This window comes from Stegastes partitus, unplaced genomic scaffold, assembly GCF_000690725.1.
Source record: "Stegastes partitus isolate 25-593 unplaced genomic scaffold, Stegastes_partitus-1.0.2 Scaffold2518, whole genome shotgun sequence".
Taxonomy (NCBI): domain Eukaryota; kingdom Metazoa; phylum Chordata; class Actinopteri; family Pomacentridae; genus Stegastes; species Stegastes partitus.
In genome coordinates this window covers 19,697-41,097 of record NW_007580249.1, presented here as the reverse complement: position 1 = coordinate 41,097, position 21,401 = coordinate 19,697, and the positions used below count along the sequence as shown (strand labels likewise).

Sequence of the window (21,401 nt, the reverse complement as noted above, 5' to 3'; positions counted from 1 at the left end):
ACACACACACACACAAACACCCTCTCTCTTTTTCTGTATTTCAGCGGCAGGAAATAGAGACAAGACAGAGCCCTCAGCTCAGGCGAGAGGAGGAGGAAGAGAAGAAAAAAAAAAAAAAGAGAGAGACTTCCACTGGTGGTTTCCATGGAAACTGTCTCCCTTTCACTTCAGGGGGAGGGCAAGCGACTAGTGGATCAGTTAGGCCGACATTTAAGGTGGCTCGTAGACGGGGTGGGAGGGAATTTAAGGTGGTTTTTGAAGTACGAATCCGTCTGACTTTTTCACCTCGAAAGATGAGAGGGGGTCATCTGAGGTAACGGCGGCGCAGTGCAGGCGGCGAGAGCCAACGGTTAAAGCAGAGCTGAGATAATTGAGGCGCGTTCACCTTGGGCTGCACAGTCAGCACGCTCAGCTGCCAGGACGCACACACACACACACACACACACACGGTGACACACACACGTTCACACATGGATTATTGATATCAAGATCACAAATCTGTTCATAATTACATTACAGCGTGAGGGGATGATGCCACAGTATCAGTGTCACGCACACCAAATAATTGTAAAAATAATAGGACGGGGGATTTGTGTGTGTGTGTGTGTGTGAGGGAGTGTGTGAGAGTGTGTTAGCGAGTGAAATAACTTGAGAGGGCGGGTGGTGTATCGTTTAACTATTACTAATATCCAAACCTGAAGAGGACGATCCAGCACATTTTTTTTTTTTGAGGAATTTAAACTTGCTGTTTTCCAATTGCAGTCATTTTCTAACAATTTCCATAAAGTTCTGTGGATAGAACTAGAATTTTCCAGTAATTATAGGTAGAAGTATAACGTGAGTTGACTTCTAATCAATAAAGTTAATGTTGCCACACCTGTCCATCACTTCTACAGACGCTGCATACATATGAGTTTTGTCTCATGAAAACAACACCATGTGTGCTTCCACTGTTTCAGCCTCAACACTTCAACAGCTCCACCTTTCTGTCAGTCAGTGCCTCAGTTTAATAACGTTTCTGCTCTTTTTTTTCTTTCTCTGATGCTGTTTTTGCCCTTTTTAGGGTCTTTACTTGTGTTTTATTTCCTTGATTTCTCGACTGTATGTATGTTAATGCTTTGTAAAGCACCTTGCAACTATCATTTTGGAAGTTGAAAATCCATCCTTCCATCTACCAAGAACATGCAAAGTCCACGCACAAAGATCCCAGGTGTAATCACCGAACCGGCAACCTTCTCGCTGCGAGGCAACGGTGCTAAGCACCGAGCCACCTTGCAGCCCGCTATTGAAAATAAAGTAGATTAATATTCTTATGTATGATCATAGCCTCTAAAATGAATTTTACTTGGGTTTAGAAACCACATTTGCTTTTAGGATGTCCTTTTGTCCTTTAATGGTGTCGCGTCACAAAGTTCCTAATTTACTAAACAATCAGGAAATATTGTTTCCGACGTGTTTTTCTACAAACGGAAGCCAAAGTTCTCAAATAAGAAAACTCACAAAAACATTTATGTTGCTAAAATCCTACTGATTATTTGACATTTTTTGTCCAGCAGCTGAACCTTTATGACTTTTGATGGTTATTTTGTCCATGAGAAAGACGGAATAGAGGGATGTTTGAGAACCAAGCAGATGTGGAAGATCAAATTTAAGTGCAAACATGGTGCAATTTTAGATTTATTAACTCCATTTAACTAAGGGATGAACAAATAATCAACTTCAAAATTGCAAAAGCTGAGATATATGAGGTGTGGCTGTAAAACAATAATACTAATGTCATAATACTGTTTAATTACAGCAGACTGAAAGTTTCAGGGGTTGTTTATGCTCACAGACAGATTAATGTGTGTGTTGTGGTTCAGGTATGCACAATGTGGTTTGTCTATGTTAACCCAGTCTCAGTATTTCATCGCCACATCTTTTGCACCACATCTGACGTAGAGTTTAAACCGCTGTGTCGTTTTCACTCGTGCCACAGTCGCATTTTGATGATATCTCATGTACTAATGCTCCATCACATGTTTTAAACCTGTTACACGGTGAATATTAAACCAAAGCTTGACTTAAACGGCACATCAACATCTGTGAGAGCAATCACAGTTAGACATTTCCTCCAAACCGTTCAGCCCCGTGTCATCAAACCCGGTTAGAAATCAGCCTGTGACCTGGAAACACATTTTGCCGAAAGTCTGAAAACGCTGACGTCGGTTCGGGGACTGACCAAAGACGAACTCGTCCTGTGACGGCTAATGATGCGCGCAGCAGAAACATGACAACTGAACTCCCTCACCTGCCACCAGATTACACCTCCACAGGCAAACCTAACAGCCAACACATCCTGACACACACCGTATTCCCGCTTTTGTTTTTACTCACCTCCCTCAGCGCTCCTCTTCCCACCACCAAGGTTGTCAGTTCTTGTCTGCCTTTGTTTATGTGTGAACGCTGGTGAGTGTGTTTCGGCAACAATCTCGGGGTTTAGCCGAGTCCTGAATGTACGTATGAAACCAGTATTCTGCTGTTTTCTTCAGGTTTGGCCGTGTTGTGTGCGAGAAAGGATAATCTGTGGTTATGAGTTTCATGAATGAGGCTCTTTAACGCAAGACTTGAGGAGAATTAATGTGAAGATCAACCTTTCAAGAAATTTTTCTGCTGTATGTCTGAGTAGGAGGGAAGCAGATGAAGTGTTTCTGTGGATGTGTGTGTTTGAGTTTGTTCAGTAGCATGAGGTCAACCCCCTCGTGTTTCTCGCACCCGAGCGAAGGCCGAGCGCAAAAGCCAAAAAACCAAAACATCCTGAATTTTGCAAACGCCGGCAGAGGGAGCTCATTACAACCTGCTATACGTCGTGCGGGAAGTTAGAAGTGAATTAGAAGAATAGGGCATAGAGTAAAGGAATTTTAGCTGTGCCTTGACCCAGTTCCTTTATAATGGAGTGGGGAGAGATAAATCAACAAAGGGATGGATGAAGTGAGGTGGGAACAGAGAATCAGAGGAGGGAGAGGAGGAGACAATTAACACAACAGCCATGGAAGCCGTCCAAGGCGAGAACGTGTGGGTGTGTAAAAGCAAAAAAAAAAAGAAGAAGAGACAAGCATGAAGTAGTATGTTGAAGGTATTTGGCCTTGAAGGATTTGTGCGCACAATAAAAAAGGGAGGAACAAGAGAAAGGCAGGATGAGTTGTGTCAGATGATTTAAATGTGCCTTTCCTCCCACCCTGCTTTGTGTTGCCGTCTGTGTTGTGATTCGTGTCTCCGTGAAGAAGCCACCGCCGCAGATCGAAAGCGTTGTCTGTCAATTAAAAGAGCACTTTGGGAGCGTCTAGCTGCGAGTGCCGAGATTCATGTTGTCTCCCCTCACGGGTTCAATTTAGTGTCTACCTTCCTTCTTCTGCTCTCAGCACAAACTGACTCCATCTTCCCTTGTCTGGTTTCCTCCTCCTCCTCCTCTTCCTCCTCTTCTCAGAGCTGCCCTATGGCTGGGAGAAGATAGATGACCCCATCTACGGCAGCTACTACGTCGAGTAAGTTTCCCAGATAACTCCGCCGCTCTGTAGTAAAACACGGAATGCGTTTCGGTGGTTTACAACGCCTCGCCATGAATTATAAATGAGCAAATTCTCATTTCTTTTTCATATGTTACTGCTTATTTGATTAAACTTTTGCAGTAAAATTCTGGTCTCTGCGGACTATTCTGAAAACGCTGCTGATAAAAAACAGTTTTATTGTGTTGTTACACCAACACACTGTAAATAAGTATATAAATATATAGAAGTGGGTAAAAAAATACTTGTCTGAGGGAGAATTTGCTGTTATTTTAGGTGAAAAGTAAAGTACATTTACTTAGAGTACAGGTTTGGTAAGCTGCTGCTGAGATGATTGGTTCTTTTTTGTTTTTTTACACTTAAATGTAGCTCAAATTACATTAAGAATAATATTTTAAAGACATAGAGAAGGATGTATTGGTAAAAGTTAAACTAACAACTGACAGTCTGGACCCACTGCAACTTTAAAATACTATCATATTAAAGCTATATTGAGTTTCCACAGATCGAAAGCAATACAACATTAGAACTACTTTTTTTCAATATTTGACGTCCTTATTAAGATATTATGGCCGTTAAATTAGCAAATATGTATCTGATAGAAATGTTAGCAGTTCACTTTTCTTATTTTATCTCAAAAAATCCTCAGTTGGGTACATGCCAGAGCTTTATTTTAAATCATGTTTACCAGCTTTAAACATGGTTTGTGTGATTATTCCCATTATAGTATCTACCAACCAACAGCAGCTGAAAGTTTGAGCTGCAGAGCCGAACTGTTGATTCTCAGCGGGGTCCACAAGCCTAAATCAATAATCTAATGCAGCGAAAGCCGCCATCCTTGTGAATGAACACTTAGTTTTGGTTCTCGAGTACATCTGAGCGCAAAGTAAAAGGCGGGGTTTTGTATTGATACAGTCGTTAATGCAGAATTGCGCCGTGGTTATGCTGTTTTTGGCTCACGGAGGAGCTTTAATGTCTCCGTTTTTCCATAATTCTGAATGATTCACTGTATTTTCAGTCACATCAATCGAAGGACTCAGTTTGAGAACCCGGTCCTGGAAGCCAAGAGACGCCTGGAGCAGCAGAGGCAGATGCAGAGCCAGGGACTCTCCGCTTTACCTCTGCCGACAATATATAGAGGTACAAGTGCTACGCTGTGTGCATTACTTAAATGAAAACATGCACAGTTGCACAAATATGAAAATGCCTTGACTGCAGAAAGGGGCAGGGCGCGTGGCCTTGTGGACGAGAGGCCTGTTTCCCCATTGTGCTAATTTTCTGTGTTGAATATTGTGTGTTTTCTCCCTGAGAGTGGGCAGCTTCATGAGTATGTGACGGGGCAGATGCACAATGTCACAGTGTGCAGGGTCGACCGGAGCTCGCTGGCAGTGCGGGGGACAGAGAACATGCTCGCCCCGAGGCCTCAAGTGGGCTAATCCAGGCGCGCGTATGATGACATATTAGACCAGTACATTATGTCCTGCTTCATCTGAGTGAAAACTGCGAATCTCCAATGAGTCAGCTTATCAGGAAAACGCGTCTTCATCTGTGCTTTTTGCATTCGGCACTGAGAAATATCATGTCAGACTCCAGCATAAATAATGGGACAAACTAATGTTTCAAGATATGTAAAACACCGCGCTTCAAAATGTGTTCCCAATGCAGAGAAGCCATTGTTTACGCGGGACCCGACCCAGCTGAAGGGCACCTTCCTGTCGACAGCCCTGCAGAAGAGCAACATGGGATTCGGCTTCACAATTATAGGAGGCGACGAGCCCGACGAGTTCCTGCAAGTGAAGAGTGTAATACCGGATGGACCCGCTGCTCAGGACGGAAAAATGGACACAGGTAATTATTCTGACACATCTGACAAAATAAATAAACTTGAGGTTTGAACAAACTGCAAGCTGTCACTGCTGTCACTGCTGATCGCGTAATACTGTGTTAATAGAAATGTTTAAGTACAGCCTCATTATTCTGACACCTCACTGTTACGGACCTTAATGTCTTGCCATGGCAGACGTACAAAGAGCTCTTTGCTGTTGTTTTTACCTGCTTTTTGAGTTATTTCTGACTACATCGCCCTTATCTAAAAGGCCAGAGGACCACAGCACCGCGCCAGCATCCTGTTTATATAGCTGGCGTTGTGTGATTTTGGCATCGAAGCTTTGAAAACTTGTCTTAGCATAAACTGTGGCGCTTCAGGTTTAGCCAGTAGAGGTCACAGACACCTCAAACAGTACAGACATTTACACATCCATGAACTGACTGTATCTCTTTTTCAAGTATTAAGTTAGATACTGCATTCATTTAAAAAGTCCTCCAATTTGGGACGCCCAGATAGGTTGGCAGGTAGGGTGGGCAACTCATGTACAAGGGCTATAATCTCCAACGCAGCGGCCGTGGTTCGATTCCAGCCAGCAGCTCATTTGCTGCATGTCATTCCCGATGTTTCTCTGTCTATCTTCACTGTCACCTGTCATTAAAGGCAGAAAAGCCCAAAAAATGTCTTTAAAAAAAGTCCTCCAAATTCTCTCCAAAGTCAAAGTCATTGTTTCCCATAAAAAAAAGTTCCAATGTGGGGGGATTAAGAGTAAGACTGTTCCATAAAGAGATATGAAAGTATGTTTGTTTTGAGGTTTCCTTGATTGACAGGTGTCAGATGCAGCTCACAACTGCTTCATCAGATTGGGTTGTTGTGGTTGCAGAGTTAGTCGTAATAAAACCTTTGGTGGTGATGTTTTCTGTCCCTGAGGTCCTGATAGGGATTTTGTCAACTAAAAAAAACATCATTTCCACCCGAGCAGACTTACCTTTTCTTTTTAAACTTCACCTAACGTACCCACCTGTCGATATACAATATAGAAAAAAGGAGGCGTATGAATGACTCTGTACAAAAATACATTCTCTGTATCTATAAAAACCTGAAGTTTGGGCCTCATTAAGGCCTTTTGCCTCCTGTGTTCCCTGCATTTTTTCCCCCCTTTGTTGAAAATCAAGTTTTTTTTACCTTGTTAGCGTGTCTTCATGGTGTTTTTCATATACTAGAAGACACATCATAAGCGAAGTCAGCACCACGGCTGAGCGTTTCTGCCTTCAAACTGTGGACTGATGAGCCCCAGAAACACGTCCTGAGACAGGTGGAGTTTTATCCATAATGAATCTAAAGAACCAGACCTGTCAACATTCAGCGTGGAGCTTCCCATATCATTTGTCTCCTTCAGAGCTGGTTTCCAGGTCCATGTGGGGCTGGATTACACCGATATTACAGCTCACCATTGTTTAGCACAGAGTAGTTTCATGATTTAAGAGCAAAGTTGAAGGTGAGCTGGTGTCCTCGAGCTGCAGCGAGCGCTGGATGGAGAAGTGGCTTCATAGAGCTGCACATTCTAAAGGAAGCAATAGTCCAACATTACATCAAAGGTATTTTAAGGCAGGGAGAGAATATTGCAAAAGCTTTTAAATGTTTAGCCTTGATACACGGAGATGAGTTTTTAGGAGTTAAATGTGATTTTGATGAATGAATGTGAGATTTTAGAGGTTTAATCAATGACCAGGGACGAACTTCTTCGAAACTTTTCTTTAGTTTTTCACCAACTTCAGCTCAAGTGGAGTTCAAGAAACAAGAAACGGTGACAATCAATACTGTGAACAAAATAGCACTCGTACCGCGAGGCTCTAGCGAGAGGTTTCTGTATCTCCAGAAATATCGGTTCATCTTAAAAAGGGGGCATCGTTGTCCCTCGGTGGCGTATTTGGGGTGTTCTATATTTGTGCCTCTGGCACTGAGCGTCCCAGACAGCGACCTCAGTTTCCCCTCAGCAAACTCTCTGTCCTCGTCAGTGTACTGTAACATCCTCCCCCTAATAAGACTGAGAGAAAATGATTTGATTGGCCATAACTGACACCAGCCCACACAACACCTACTTCATTAGAAGATTAATTTCTGCTTTTATGGCGGCACTGCAGGTGCATTATCCCTGCACTGGCCTCAGCAGTCAAGGTAGTCTCCAAAATAAGTCATACACAGGTACACCAATGTCACGAAGTTACCCTGTACTTGTTTTTGTGCTTTGACTCGTAAAACCACACGAGCTGTAGCATCCACACGAGCAGCGATGTCGCCTCACATGGCTTATTTAGTGGCTCGATTTAGTGCATCGCTCTATGTGGAAAGTTAAGTTTATGTCTTTGCAACAACCAGTGTTTTCTCTAAATCAGGGGTCTCGAACTCCGGTCCTTGAGGGCCGCAATCCTGCATGTTTTAGATGTTTCCCTCTTCCAACACACCTGATTCAAATGATCAGGATCGTTATCAGACTTCTGCAGAGCTTGATGATGAGCCCTCGAGGACCGGAGTTCGAGACCCCTGCTCTAAATCATCACCTGTTCATTACGTGAGCACTGTGTGTGTGTCTATAGAGCTCTATAGGTTGATACTCATCCTCAAGGAAATGACTGATTTCTTTTGCATTTGCAGAAACAAGCCATTAGTTTAGGTTTCACCTCAAAGACCTGATGTCGGTAAAAGTAACAGTGAGCTACAGTCACAGGATCAAAAAAAGCCGCTACTGTATGAAGCCTTGTGTGTGCTCTCCCCTGAACCTGCGAGCTGGCCTCATGCCTGGCACGGCTGGTGCCTAAACTGCTAATTTAGAGCTCGTTTCAGAGCCGGGAATCCTCCTTCCTACTTTCAGCGCGCCGCTTTTATGTCTCTCCCTCTGCCTATCAGTTTCTCTTTTATCTGGATTCCATCTCTTTCTATTTTATCTCCATCTTTCTCTTTGTCTCTCCGGCTTACCCTTTATTATGCTTTCTTATCTAACCCTGTCACTTCTCCTCTGTTTTCAGCCTCAGTATATTTTCATCCGTTTTCTCTTTCTACCTCTTCTAGTTTTCCCCTCCTCTTCATCTCTCTCTCTCTCCTGGTCTGTCAGCCTTTTCCTCTCTCCCTCTCTGTTCTGATTTCTCTCTCCGACTTGCTGCTCTCCCCTCAGTGACATTGCCAGAGCCGCTCACACACACATCGCGAGTCGCACACAGACCGGCTGAGATTAGCTGGCCTATTTGAGCCGCGCGGTATTGCTCTTAGGAATCGTGTACGATTGTGCACGTGACACGTATGCTGCATGTTTGTGCGCTTGTGTGACAGAGAAGTGCCTCCAGAAGTGTGAAATAGAGGATTTGAGGCAGCTGCATTTGTCATGGGGCTGTGACTTTAAGGCTGAAATCCATAACTTTCCACACGTTCAAACTACAGCAGAGATGACAGAGTATCTAGTGTCGCATTTGTGAAGTTGTTTCACCTCTTTGTTGTTGGTATGCGGGGGAAAAAATGTCCCCAACCAAGCAGGTAAGTGAACATGAATATCAGATTTAGCGAATTGCTGAAATTGGACAGTATGGCTGCTGCACAAGATCATAAATAATGGTGCACATTTGCATTTTGTGTTTTCCGACTGGTCACCGCACCAAGAGGGAGACGCAGCATCATAATTCACTAATTCAAGAGCCAAAACTCAAATCTGTTCCTACTTGTCACTGCGAGTGTGTGCATCCATTTGAATATTTGAGATGTTCCTGATTAGAAGGTCTCTGCGGATGCCAGTGTGCACCAGATGGTTGTCGTTTTCGCCGAGACCCTGACCCCGTCTTCCTCTCTCTCTCTCTCTCTCTCTCTCTCTCTCACTTCCTCGTCTCGCGCACACACTTGTAGATGGCAGGCAGTAGCAGTGAGCAGATATTATGCTCCTGTGTGGCACTTGAAAGGGACAGTGTGCTTCCTCTGCGCTGCTGCAGCTTGTTCTGATACCGCTGAGATGTGACACTTACGGCAACAGATTGTGACAAGTTGTATTTGTGTAGCGCAGTATGCCATACATGAACAACTGACACGGCATCATGCAGTCTGTGTAACATGCTGCAGTGTGACTGAAGCTATCTTCCTCTCCTTCAGGTGACGTCATCGTCTACATCAACGACATCTGCGTGCTCGGCACCACGCACGCCGACGTCGTCAAGCTTTTCCAGTCGGTGCCGATCGGTCAGAGCGTGACTCTGGTGCTCTGTCGAGGATATCCTCTGCCCTTTGACCCCGAGGACCCGAGCGGAGCAGCCAGCGCCTCCCTGACGCCCATCGGCCTGGAGCACCGTCCTCTGGTGGTGAACGGCCGAGGCAGCTACGACCCGTACCTGGAGTACCTGTCGCTGAGCTCCCAGCTCCCTCCTCAGGCCCTGGCTCAGGCCGGAGCCTCCCACCCGGGGGACACGCATCTGGACGGCTCGTCCCTGCCGCCCACCACGCCCGGCTCGGCGTCGGCGCTCACGCCTCACGACGACAACGTGTCGATGGCCTCCTCGGGGACTGCGGGTGTTGCCGGGGCAACGGCGCAAGGGGCAGAGCTGCTGACGGTTACTATGGTGAAGGGGGCGGAAGGATTCGGGTTCACTATAGCCGACAGTCCCACCGGTCAGCGAGTTAAACAGGTGATGCGTCCTAAATCATCACTTTGTAGATTAATGAATATTCCAGAAATTAATGAAGACTTCAGATCCGCTCAGTGCTTTAATTTTAATTGTACAGTCTGTGTTGCAGGAACTAAACGTGTTCTTTCAAGAGTGAAATCTCAGCAGTCAGCTAAACTCAGCTCTAGAGTTGACTCACAAATTAAACCGGGGCCAGACTTAAAACAGCAGGTCAAGGGAAATTTAATTTGGTCAACGCAACTAAGTAGAAAGAGATCGAGATAATAAGACCAAAGTGAGCTCAATCTGTCTTGAGTTTGCTTTCTGCTAACATGGTAATGAACAAAGAGTGTCCTGAACGTACAGAGTTTAAAAAAATCCAACCTGGATACTTAAATACCTGACAGTCAGGAGCAGATGAATTAGAGAAGATGAGTTGGGATGTGACAGATGCTATTTCTCATCCCTGTTGTATTTGTACAGTGAAACATCTGCACTCACAAAAAAAACCCATCTGTCCCAAGCAGTCATTTATTTAATGTTCACTACTCATTACGTGTGCATTTTCCATTGTTTCAAGAATTAGCCACAAACAAATGGGTCAAAGTGGTTCAAATAGTTTAAACTTTTAAACATCTTTTATTGTTTGTTTTTTGAAATATTTTTGGGACCTACAATAGATGACAGGTGTGTTTTTTTGCATTATTGACAGGAAAGTAATGAATAAACCTCTGAGGGTTTGAAAGGCATGTTTTGTTGAAAACATTTTGCAAAAATTACACAATTTTTCAGAGCCACAAACAGAAAGAATCATCAGAACATCTTGACATTTCTTAAATTAATTCTCTGTCATGTTACATTCTGTCATAAAGTTAACCAAGTGTAAGCTTGAAATTGTAATATTTCTTCAAAATCAATATTTTATTCAAGTCTTGTTTAAAAATTCACCAGATGACTCCGACCCGGTTATGTTAAAAATTAAAAAATGGCTCAACCTTGAAGAAATAAGTGACTTAGCTGCGACCAACATTTATGTGATAAAAATTCTGTGACTTTTTGGATGAAGTGGGTTGCGTAGAGCGGGTAAGTGAAATAATAAGAAATATGAAAACAAAACAGAAAAATACAAGTAATAAAATGACTCACCAGTTTTACACTTGGAAGAATGTTACGTGTGTGGATTCCAAGTTTTTAATTTTTTGTAAAATAATAAAAAAACCAGAGACCTTCAGCTTTTGTTTTTTGCTGTTATCTTATATGATTTAACGTATAATAACTATTTCACACCACACAGTAGATATTTTGGAGCTCTCTCTGCTTCTAGCCATGCTGGTGCTTTTCTCATAGAGGTGCAGCATTTTATATTGCAGTGAAAAATGAGCCCACGGTGGGTAAATATATGGCAGAACAAAAAAACACTCAGAAATTGCAGGAGACCCAGAGGGTTAAGTGGTGATTTGGTGCAAAAAATGTTTTGAGATAAAGCCTATTGTGAGAAATAATAATATCGCATTGTTAATAGTATTATACTATGATATTCTATTTGAGAGTAAACAGAGGCTGATGCCTGCAAGCAGCTAACAGCAGCACAGAAACAAGACGATAACTGTTTTTTATTAATTGCTGCAGACAACAGAATTTGCATGTTACTGAGACTGAAGGAGGCGACCACAAAATCAAAGTGTCACCTGTCAGATGAAGTGACGGCGGGTGTTGTTGTGGTGGTGCAGGTGCTGGAGCCGGGCTCGCAGGGGGCATCGGGGCTGATAGAGGGAGACCTGATCCTGGAGGTGAACCAGCAGCCGGTGGCTGCAGCCGGACATGGACGGGTGGTGGAGATGCTCAAAGAGTGTCCAGTAGGAGCAGAGGCGACGCTGCTCATACAGAGAGGAGGGACAGGTGAGACATGATTCTCTTCTGTTTGTTCAGTTAGTAACTGGTTTATATGCTCCCATTAAAGTTTCACTCTTTGTTGTTTGTTCATTACAGCTGCAAGGAAGCTGGTAAATGAGAGCCAATAAAGCTAGTCCCAAATAAACCAGATTTATGGCACAGTTTAATAGTCAATGAAAGCTGATCTTAAAAGTGTGTTTTATTGACGATAATGTCATTTGTTTTTGGGGGTAAAAATTCCATTTGCCTTCACATGGCAGTCAGAGCCCAACCATTTTCAACTCTTTAATACCTGATGGTCGTCTTTGATCTATTTACGTCTGCAGTGACGGCAAGAATGATGACGCTCCCGATAATATCAAATCGCAAGTGGCATTTCGGTGCCTTTCAACATCCGAGATAATTTTAGCAAACCTAACGAAGGGTCCAGTGTAGGAACAGCGTCCTGCTAAATATAAGTTGGCTTCTGATGCGAGATGCGCGAATATCATTTTACAGTGCATCTTCAACCCCAGCTGCGGCTTCGCAAGAGAGGAGTCAAGTAGAGTTGACAGTGAGAGCAAAAGAGATTTTGATTATGATAATTTTGAGGCCCGTTCTATTTTTGAACACATTCAAATCACAGTGGGTCTTTATTCGGATTTTACTCTAGGCTCTAGATGAGTTCTTTTCTTTTTTTTTTTTCTTTTTGGTGATGCTAAATAGTTTAGAAGCAGGAGGAATAATTTAGTCTGGTGCAAAACTGGGCAAATTAGGATATTGTGTCTTGAAAAAAAAATACCAGTGTTTTAATAAAAAAGTGCACCAATTCAGACTTATTTCATAGACCAGTGATTTCTACGTGTTGGTTTGGAAAAATGAAAGTTTAATAATCCCTGTGGGGAAGTTAGATCATAGCAGGAACAAATGGCCTCAGGATACATTATTAGACAACAGAAAACATCAAAGTGCAGGAATATGCTGTTTAATGTATTTCTTATGTGCTGACTCATGCAGCAAATACACACACATTGCAGATCAGGAAAGAGTGTAAGCAGATGTCATACTAAGTGTTTGGTGCGTCACACCATGTGTTCTCAGTGCTTTCCAAATGCAGCTTTGCACCAACATGTCATAGATGTTTTCCAGTAAACAGACAGGAGCAGCGCGGGTGGGATTGAACACGGGGAAGGGTTTTGAGATACAGCACAGCAAATTTAAAATGAAGTGGAGAGCCGGGATGAGAGGTGGAGTTAAACTCCCCGTTCGGTGTAGCACAGCTCTGTGGGTAGAGATGGCACCAGCACTGTGGTGGTGGGGGGAAAGCAGTTTCATTCCCACCGGGGCCACTCATCTTCAAAATAAATGCAGTTATTTTACTGCAATGTGCTTTGGACAGAAATTACTGGAGAGTGTCGTCTCGCTGGCAAACAAGCTGAAGTGGCTGGTATGATGCTGTTTGGCTACCTATACCGAGTCTGACAAACAGCATTTTACTGTCTTCTGCATACTAATCCACTTTGATGTGAAGCTAGGTTCGGAGCAGCTCCAACAAAAACAGAATTTAAAGCGAAAAACGGCTCAAAATACTGTTTGTAACCAGTAGTGTTGGAGTTTTCTCACAATTCACTATGTCTTAAATTACTCGTCAAATTAGACGCGGCTCTCCGTCTGGGTTTGTGTGTCCATTTCATAAACTGTATATGAAAGATGAATGTAGCCTCCAGGTATGTAAAGTGAAGACATATAAGCCTACAATTGGCCGCTTATTTCAGCCAATTTTCTCCTCTCTTTCCACTGTTGCGTGTTGCAGTAATCCACTTCGCAATGGGAAACAACAACAACAAGAACCACTGGGCTAGCAAACTGAAGTTTTTATGTTTTGCAGACTTTAGATCATGTAGTCAGACTCTCTGCATGCAAGTGTTCCACTAAAACAAGTCCATCCATCACTGTGTTTAAGGGACACTGATGCTGCTGCCTGGGATTAGCTCTGCCCGAGATGATTGTGATTGGTTTAAAGAAACACTAACTAGCCAGAGTGCCTTCTCCTGCAGCAGGATGATAGTGAGGTGTAGTCAGAACCTTCTGTACTGCTGAATGGGGTAACTAAGCTTGACTTAAACCTGCTGGACATTAAAAAAGATGCAGGTTTAAGTCAGGCTTTGTTACCCCTTTGTTGGAAAAAGGTTCAGACGCTACCACAGTCTTGGCGCTGTTATTTGCATCACTCAATTAAAACGCATCAGATCGAACCAAATGCCATTTTTGTGCTAAATTCGTAATAAATTAAGTGTATTTTCCGTAATTAATGAGTTTAAATTACTTTATTTTGTTTGTGTTGTGATGCATCACTCTGCTTACATTAAACATATACAAAAAATATATTATGTTTTAAATATTTTCGCACCATAACTCATGGATTTGTCTCGTGTCTTTTGTCATTTCGACAAGCTACACATATAGAAAAGATAAATTCCACAGAACATACATCCTAACGCCATATACCACTAAATGCCACCAGTCCTCAACTGGCTCTCTAGTCCATCTGCTGTTCTCCTTGCATGACGGTACATAATACTTGTTCAGTGACCATCGGCTGTACACATACGCTTTTCACGGTGTATTACGAGATAAGTGCGCTATACTGGGTGTAGCAACTGTAACTTTGCATTTGGACAGTACTACAAAATGGCAAACACACAATAAAGTGCACTGCATAGTGTGTAGTGACTGACTTCTTCAGACACAACCCAAGTGAACAGAAAGTTAGAAGAATGATTTCTTACCTCGTGTTTTCCTAATGAGGTTATGATCTCAATCTCTAGTTTAAAGTCTCCTTCGAAGCAGCACGGTGTTCGTTCTGTAAATGATGGTCCTATTTAGAGTAAAGCAGACCACAGAGCAGGGTGTGTTTTAGGGCACAGCTGCCTTGTGATTGATGAGGCCCCTACCGTCCAGGCTTGTGTCAGATCCACCCTTTGGTTCCGCAACTGGATGAATATATCGACTTTTGGTAATTGGCTAAGTTCATCACCGGTTGTTTTTCTTGGAGAGCCATATTGCCTTTTTTTTTTTAATTTAAAGGTCTGCCTCCTTGATAATTCCACTTTCTAAATCATCAACCTGGAAAACGCAATTCAAAACTAGAAGGAAGTGGAACTTGGAGTTGTGTGTGAAAAGTGTGAAAAGTAATCTCACCAGTGCATAGCCACAGCCCATGTGAAGTGCATGACAGCAGAGGATGAGCTGTAATTTGTGTAGATAGACCCAAATTCCAGTATAACAATTACCCAAATGTTGCGTACCAACATGCATGAACTTTGGATTGATTCTGTTCTGTGGATGAGAACAATCATTCCTTCCACACATGTTGGGATCCAGAGTGTGTGCAGAGATGAAGGGCTGTTTGTTGACAGGTTCGTTTCCAATGTTTTTGCGGGACTCGTGGCTCAAATAGAGTTGAACACCTCCACGAAAATACACCAGAAATCTGACAGTGGCCAGTTCTAAATATTAACGTATCGATGAAGCCAAATTCCCCCCTCGTTTGTCACATCCAAGGACCAATGTAGTGAAGCCAAATTCCAAACTCAAGGCTTTAATCAAACATTAATCAACAAACCAATGAGTGACATCATGATTGACGTTTATGACAGTTTGAAAAAGCTTCTCTCACTTTCTCACAGTGGCACCGTGTTTCCTGCTACATTCTAGTTAACTGTTGGCTGTCTGTGAATTTCGACAGAGAATTCGTGGCTTGTGTTGCTCCACAAAACCTGCCACGTGTTGAATGTTTGCAGCGAGCTCTGCATCGTAATGAGCTGCTCCACAACACCTTTAATTTTCTGCACATGCTCAGCATTTTACCTTCCTCTCAAAGTCAAAAAAAAGGAAGCTACTCCATGCCCTCGGTCTGAGAAAATAAATCAAAATGGAGCCATAAAGCGGCTAAAAAAAAAAGGGACTGAGAGAAATTTTCATACTGCGGAAGTTTGAAATGCAAATTTTTTTTTGCAATATTGCCTGAACGGCGTGGAAGGTGGTAATTTTCCCTCCTCTTCTATTTCTTGCACGATTGGCCACCTGCAAGGAAACTGTTTGACATGTGCTCCTGCTCTGATTCTCGCAAAAGCGTTCTGGTCACAGGTCAAAATTTGACTTCATAATTTCCCCCCAGGCTGCTTTTTCCACCGAGCCCGTGGCCATCTGACAAACACACACTCGTTCAGCCACACGGTGATTAACTGGTGCTGCATTGTTCAGCAGCCTTGATGAAAGTTAAAAGAGTGAAAAAATAAATAGATAAATAAATCTCCTGCCCTTTGGCCACTTATAGAGACAAAGTTCACAAACTCATTGTGTGCCTTTGATGTGCCACACTTTGCCGTTCACATATTCGTGCTAGTTTTTGTCGTGAAATCTGTTGTTTCTCTAGAGACAATTTGCCAGGAGTGAAGAGTTAATTTGCATTGTTTTCGAGATCATATCAGAACAATAAAGAGGAGTTATGGATGTGCTCTCGTATGTAACCTTCTTTTCATGGATTGTATTTAATTAGAGATGAAGGCAATCAGTTTCATATGCATCTCAGGTCTAATTAATTGAAGTGTGACAGGAATTATTATTGCAGACCTGAAAAGCAATCAAAGACATTAGCTCTGACTGATCCTGATACATCAGACTGTCTGATGTAAGTGCTGCTGGGTGGTTGCTGATTGTATGCGAGACCTGATGTGTGAACTTACAGGCCATTATTGATGATTATTGGACATGTATGACAAACGGCAGCCTGGTCAATTGAACTAAATGTGTAGTGCATGCTCACTTAAATGAGCACATTAAAGCTAATAGATCACTCAGGGACTGTGATTAGTGCAGATGACTCAAGTGTTTTCAGAAGGAAAATGAAGTGCACCTTGGTATGCATCTGCATGTGTGCATGTATATGTGAGCAGCTGAGCTCAAATGTTGTTGCTCTGGAGCATTTTGTGACCATGCAGAGCAAACATCTGCCACCTGGTGTTGAAGCTGTGCAAAGACACGCTCTCATAACTCACTGTCAGATTCGACATTTAAACAGCATGCTAAAATTCAATATACAAATGAGATTACCTGGCATATGTCACTGCAGCATCACTTGTATAAACATGGATCTATATCTGAATGTACACACACACAGCTTGTAAGGGATATCCTCCTAAATGCTGAGCTGAATGTGACAAATTGCCTCCCTTCCCCCAAAGATGCCATCTCCTCCTTCAACCTCACCAGTTTCTATCAAACAACTCAAGACAACAGCCCCACAGGGGCTATCAGCCTGACACACCAGGAACCTCTCTGGCTCTTTCTGTGTCTCTCTCCTCTCTGCAGGGTGAAAGAAAGGACAAGGTCCTTTACAGTGACTCAGATGTGCAAAATGTCAGGAATGTTTAAGCATGTTGGAGAATTTTCTGCAGAGCATCAGGGAAATTTAGGTTGACCACATGATTTCAAATGTGTGACTGAGAGCGTTTCTGTAACACAGACACGGTGTTAGACTTCCGCTGCATGTGTGACCGTGTGTGAGTGTGCGTGTGTGTGTGTGTGTGTGTGTGTGTGTGTGTGTGTGTGTGTGTGTGTGTGTGACTGCTTCACTGTAGTGTGGGCTCTCTGCCAGAGTTCCTCTGAGCTCTGGTCGTGTTCACAGCTCCGTCCCCTGACATCCCAGTTTGAAGCAGAGCCAACCACAGACTAGAGACATTTTGCAGCACCAATGAGGATGCAGATCGAGGCTGTGAAAAAAAAAGGGTGTCAGGCTACCCAAGCCAATCAGGCTAATCTGAAGGCCATCCAGAACTCAGCAGGCTAGTCTGTGAGCCCGGCCTGCCAGACTGCTTGACCACTGACTTGTGAGAGAGGCCACGTGAAGCCTCTCTAGCAGTCATTCAGTTGTAATTCATCAGCATGCATGCGAGTGCCCCACACGTCCGGCACATATGCCGGTGAATTGTATTAGCATTTAAATTAAGCTTAAATGCGTCTGTAAGGATGACGGCCCTCTTTAATATGAGTGGACAATTGCCTTGTAGCTCATACTCATTTCCTTCAGCGGGTCATTAAGGAAAGTTTTCATGAAAATGAGTTATTAGAATTCCTTAAAGGCTTCCCTTAAGGCCTGTATTCCCTGCAGAACGCGGTTATTAGTCCCAACCTCCCACAGAGCTCTCCCTCTGCTGCTGAATCATTTCAGCACCACGGATAGCGCTCCTCAAACCGCCACTCATGTTTATGGCATTCACGGAGAGGAGCGGTTTTATTTCTGTTTTCTTCATCTCCTCGCGTCCTCCTCCACACTCACAGACGCAGCGGGGATGGATGACATTTAATGGAAAAGACTTCCAGGTAGCCAAGACGCTTTAATTGGGAGAATGGAGGAGGTCCTGGGGGTGAAAAATGTGGAAAAAGTAGGAGATAAAAGTGAATTGAATGGCAGAAATGAATTTCAATTTTCATTTTTCGCGTCACACTTCGGGCCCAAAGTGATCTATTGTATTTCATTTTCCTCGAATCTGCCCTCGCTCGCTGATTTTGATAGAAAGTTCTGCCATTCTGCGTCGTTGCTAAGTGCCTCGGCCTTCATCTGGCACATCAGGATGCAGTTGGAGAGTAATTCCATAAATATATTCCACCCAGTGCTCTCTGACATTTTTCAGGAAATCTCATAAACTGAATAAATATTAAACATACCGCGATTCTCTAAAGAGTAACTTCACCGGCGCCCACATCTGGTGAAGGATTGGAGCGGGATGACGAGTGTGTTTACGTGTTTCTATCCACATGTGTAAAGCTTCGGAGTGAATGTTTTTACAAGACAGTCACTGCAGCCTGGCGTGTCTAAATGTATGTATTTGGGTCTCTACAGCGTAACGGGACAGTATGTGTTTGAATCAGCGGAGTCACAGGGGAGCCGCGTTGATGAGATTGTTGTTATGATGTAGAGAGCTCCCGCTTCCTACATGCAGATAAAATACAACTTACAGAGGAAAATGTGTGTGTGTGTGTGTGTGTGATGAGGTCTGTGCTTTCGCCTGCAGCTAATGATGTAATTATGTTGAAAACAAACGCAACAACCGAACCCGTTTAGGAGGAGTTACACAAACAAAGTCAAATCAGAAGAATATGAGATCAGCAAAGTGAGAAGAGGGGAAGAGGATTCGTATCTTATTGCACATGCATTCTCTCATAGTTTTAAATTTTTTCTCATTATTTGTTAACCGTGTTTTCCTCTCTGTCCTCCTCAGGTCACATCTCTCCGTGGAAGGCCTCCAAACAGGTAACGAACCGAGCTGCTCGTGTGCCGGGATCGGTTTTGTAACCTCACAAGGGGGGGTGTTGGGTTTTTAACTTTATTGCCAAAAGCGCCGGCGTCTCCTGATCCGCTTATTAGTTTGATCACATCTCAGATCTCAGCAGCTGGAGGAAAGCTCTTCAGATTTATACTTAGGCTGCACCTGTTACTGCTTGTACAATCACTTTATATTCAGACATGATGAATCTCACCTCATTTAGGTTTAAAGTATTGATTTGAACTCATTATCATATCTTCCCAAATAGTTACTTTTCGTCATTGCGTAATTGAGGAGCTGAAGCACAACATTCGACTAAGTATAGTTCTCACACGTCACATTATCATTTTTTTATCATTAAGCCCGATGATTGCCTCCATCGCTTCCGTTACCTATTAGCTTTATGCTCTGCTGTTTTTGCCCATATTTAGCCTTAATTTTTGTTGTTTTAACTTCCCTGTCATTAATTTAGTAAATTATGAAAACAACTTCCTGACAGATGATTCATCAGAGTGAGCAAAGAGAAAGGCTTTATTTATCAAAGTTGGATCGTGTTTGAACCTCGCTGTGCAGAAGGATGTTTGACTGTTTTTATATTTAACTGATGAAGAGGGGGAACTTTCTCTTCTTGCAAGTAATTATTTCTGTTTTAGATGTGCATCTGTCACAATTAACTCAGAGAACAGTCAGTACATGTCTTCATCTATATATATTTATTTATACAATTATTTATATTATGAAGTGGAAACCTCCGATGCATGTACACATTTCAGTTGGAGACATCCTGTATCCAGCAATTAAACTTCGATTTTGATTTTTTTTCTATGAGAAAGAGAAAAAAAACAAGTATTTGTAGCAACACATTTGGACTCTTTTGCTTAAAAAACACATCAAACACAAGTTATTCATTATTGTCTTCATATATCTTAAAGCATGTCACGTGGGAATGCAATATCCTAAAAGAAAAAAAAAACAATTTCCTCAGTTTTGACAGCTTCCTCTTTTATTCTGACGCATGCCGGATGTTTAAAATTATTCAGAATCTTGCAGGCTGGTCTTAAAGTGGAATTCCATCCCCACAAACATTAGAGATTCAGAAAAGCTTTGCAGTGTTTAGAAGTAGCCTCAAGCTATAGCTGAAGGCAGCACAGAAGTGTCCCCACCAGTTTATTGTACTTAGTGATTTTATTTATTATCTGACACTCATGGATTTTTAAGTTTTATATTGTTTTATGTAGTGTATTTATTGCTAATGATTAGATGCTGGCTAATTCTGGTGCACTGAAAGTATTAATCGCTTTCAATTTGTTAAGGCTGTAATTTAGGATATACGAGGTGTGGCTGTTACAAACAACCACAACGCTGTCATGCTATTTACTCTGAGCAGATGCACGCTGTGGTTTGACTGACATAAATCCTGTCTTTTTATTTATCAGCCACATCTTTTGCATCACATCTGATCCAAGGTTTTAAACTACTGTGTCAATGGTTTTACAAATTTGTGCGGTTTCCCTCGTGTGACAGTGATGCTTTTGATGGTATCTCATTCAGTAATGCTCCTTCACATGCTTTAAATGTGTTACCCGGTGAATATTGAGCTGAAGCTCGACTTTGAAAGATGAAATCAAATCACAATGTGTCAGAAAATTTGCAATTGGATATCTTCCCCAAGTCATTCTGCTCTAAATGTGATGCTGAAAAATAAGGGAACATGTGAGCTGCGAATCTAAATGGTACCAATTCTTCCTTCCAGTTGCCCGATCAGTGGGACCCACATGGCAGCCCTCAGGCCAACTTGTCCGGCCCAGTCCTGCCACCTGGCACACCGTTCCCAAACCAGCCGCAGCACCGCACGTCTGTGCCTGACTCCACCGAAGGCTTCGACCTTAACAAACCTGACCCTTATGACCTCTATGAGAAGTCGAGGGCTATTTACGAGAGCAGACGTGAGTACAGACACCTCGGTCATGTTAGATTAGATTCCTTTATTGTCATTGTATAGATGGAGCATACACAACGAGCTTCAGATACGCTTATGGAAACGGTAATACAAAATATGCAAATGATAAAATCCGTTCAACCATTATCTATAGACCGCTTAATCCTCACTGGGGTCATGGGGGGCTGGAGTCTATCCCAGCTGACTCAGGGTGAAGGCAGGAGACACCCTGGACAGGTCACCAGTCTATCA

The 21,401-nt window shown here is 42.8% G+C and overlaps 1 protein-coding gene across 1 annotated transcript in view; it reads left to right on the top strand.

Moving 5' to 3' along the window:
• The first annotated feature begins 3,028 nt into the window (after positions 1 to 3,028).
• The window catches only part of LOC103375252 (membrane-associated guanylate kinase, WW and PDZ domain-containing protein 2-like), a 28,832-nt gene continuing 10,459 nt past the window's right edge, over positions 3,029 to 21,401 (top strand). Inside the window, exons 1-8 of the mRNA XM_008305473.1 lie at positions 3,029 to 3,044; positions 3,467 to 3,524; positions 4,564 to 4,685; positions 5,211 to 5,393; positions 9,502 to 10,031; positions 11,741 to 11,909; positions 19,166 to 19,197; positions 20,964 to 21,156. Of these exons, the coding sequence (XP_008303695.1) occupies positions 3,029 to 3,044; positions 3,467 to 3,524; positions 4,564 to 4,685; positions 5,211 to 5,393; positions 9,502 to 10,031; positions 11,741 to 11,909; positions 19,166 to 19,197; positions 20,964 to 21,156 (1,303 nt within the window). The remainder of the gene's footprint in view (positions 3,045 to 3,466; positions 3,525 to 4,563; positions 4,686 to 5,210; positions 5,394 to 9,501; positions 10,032 to 11,740; positions 11,910 to 19,165; positions 19,198 to 20,963; positions 21,157 to 21,401) is intronic.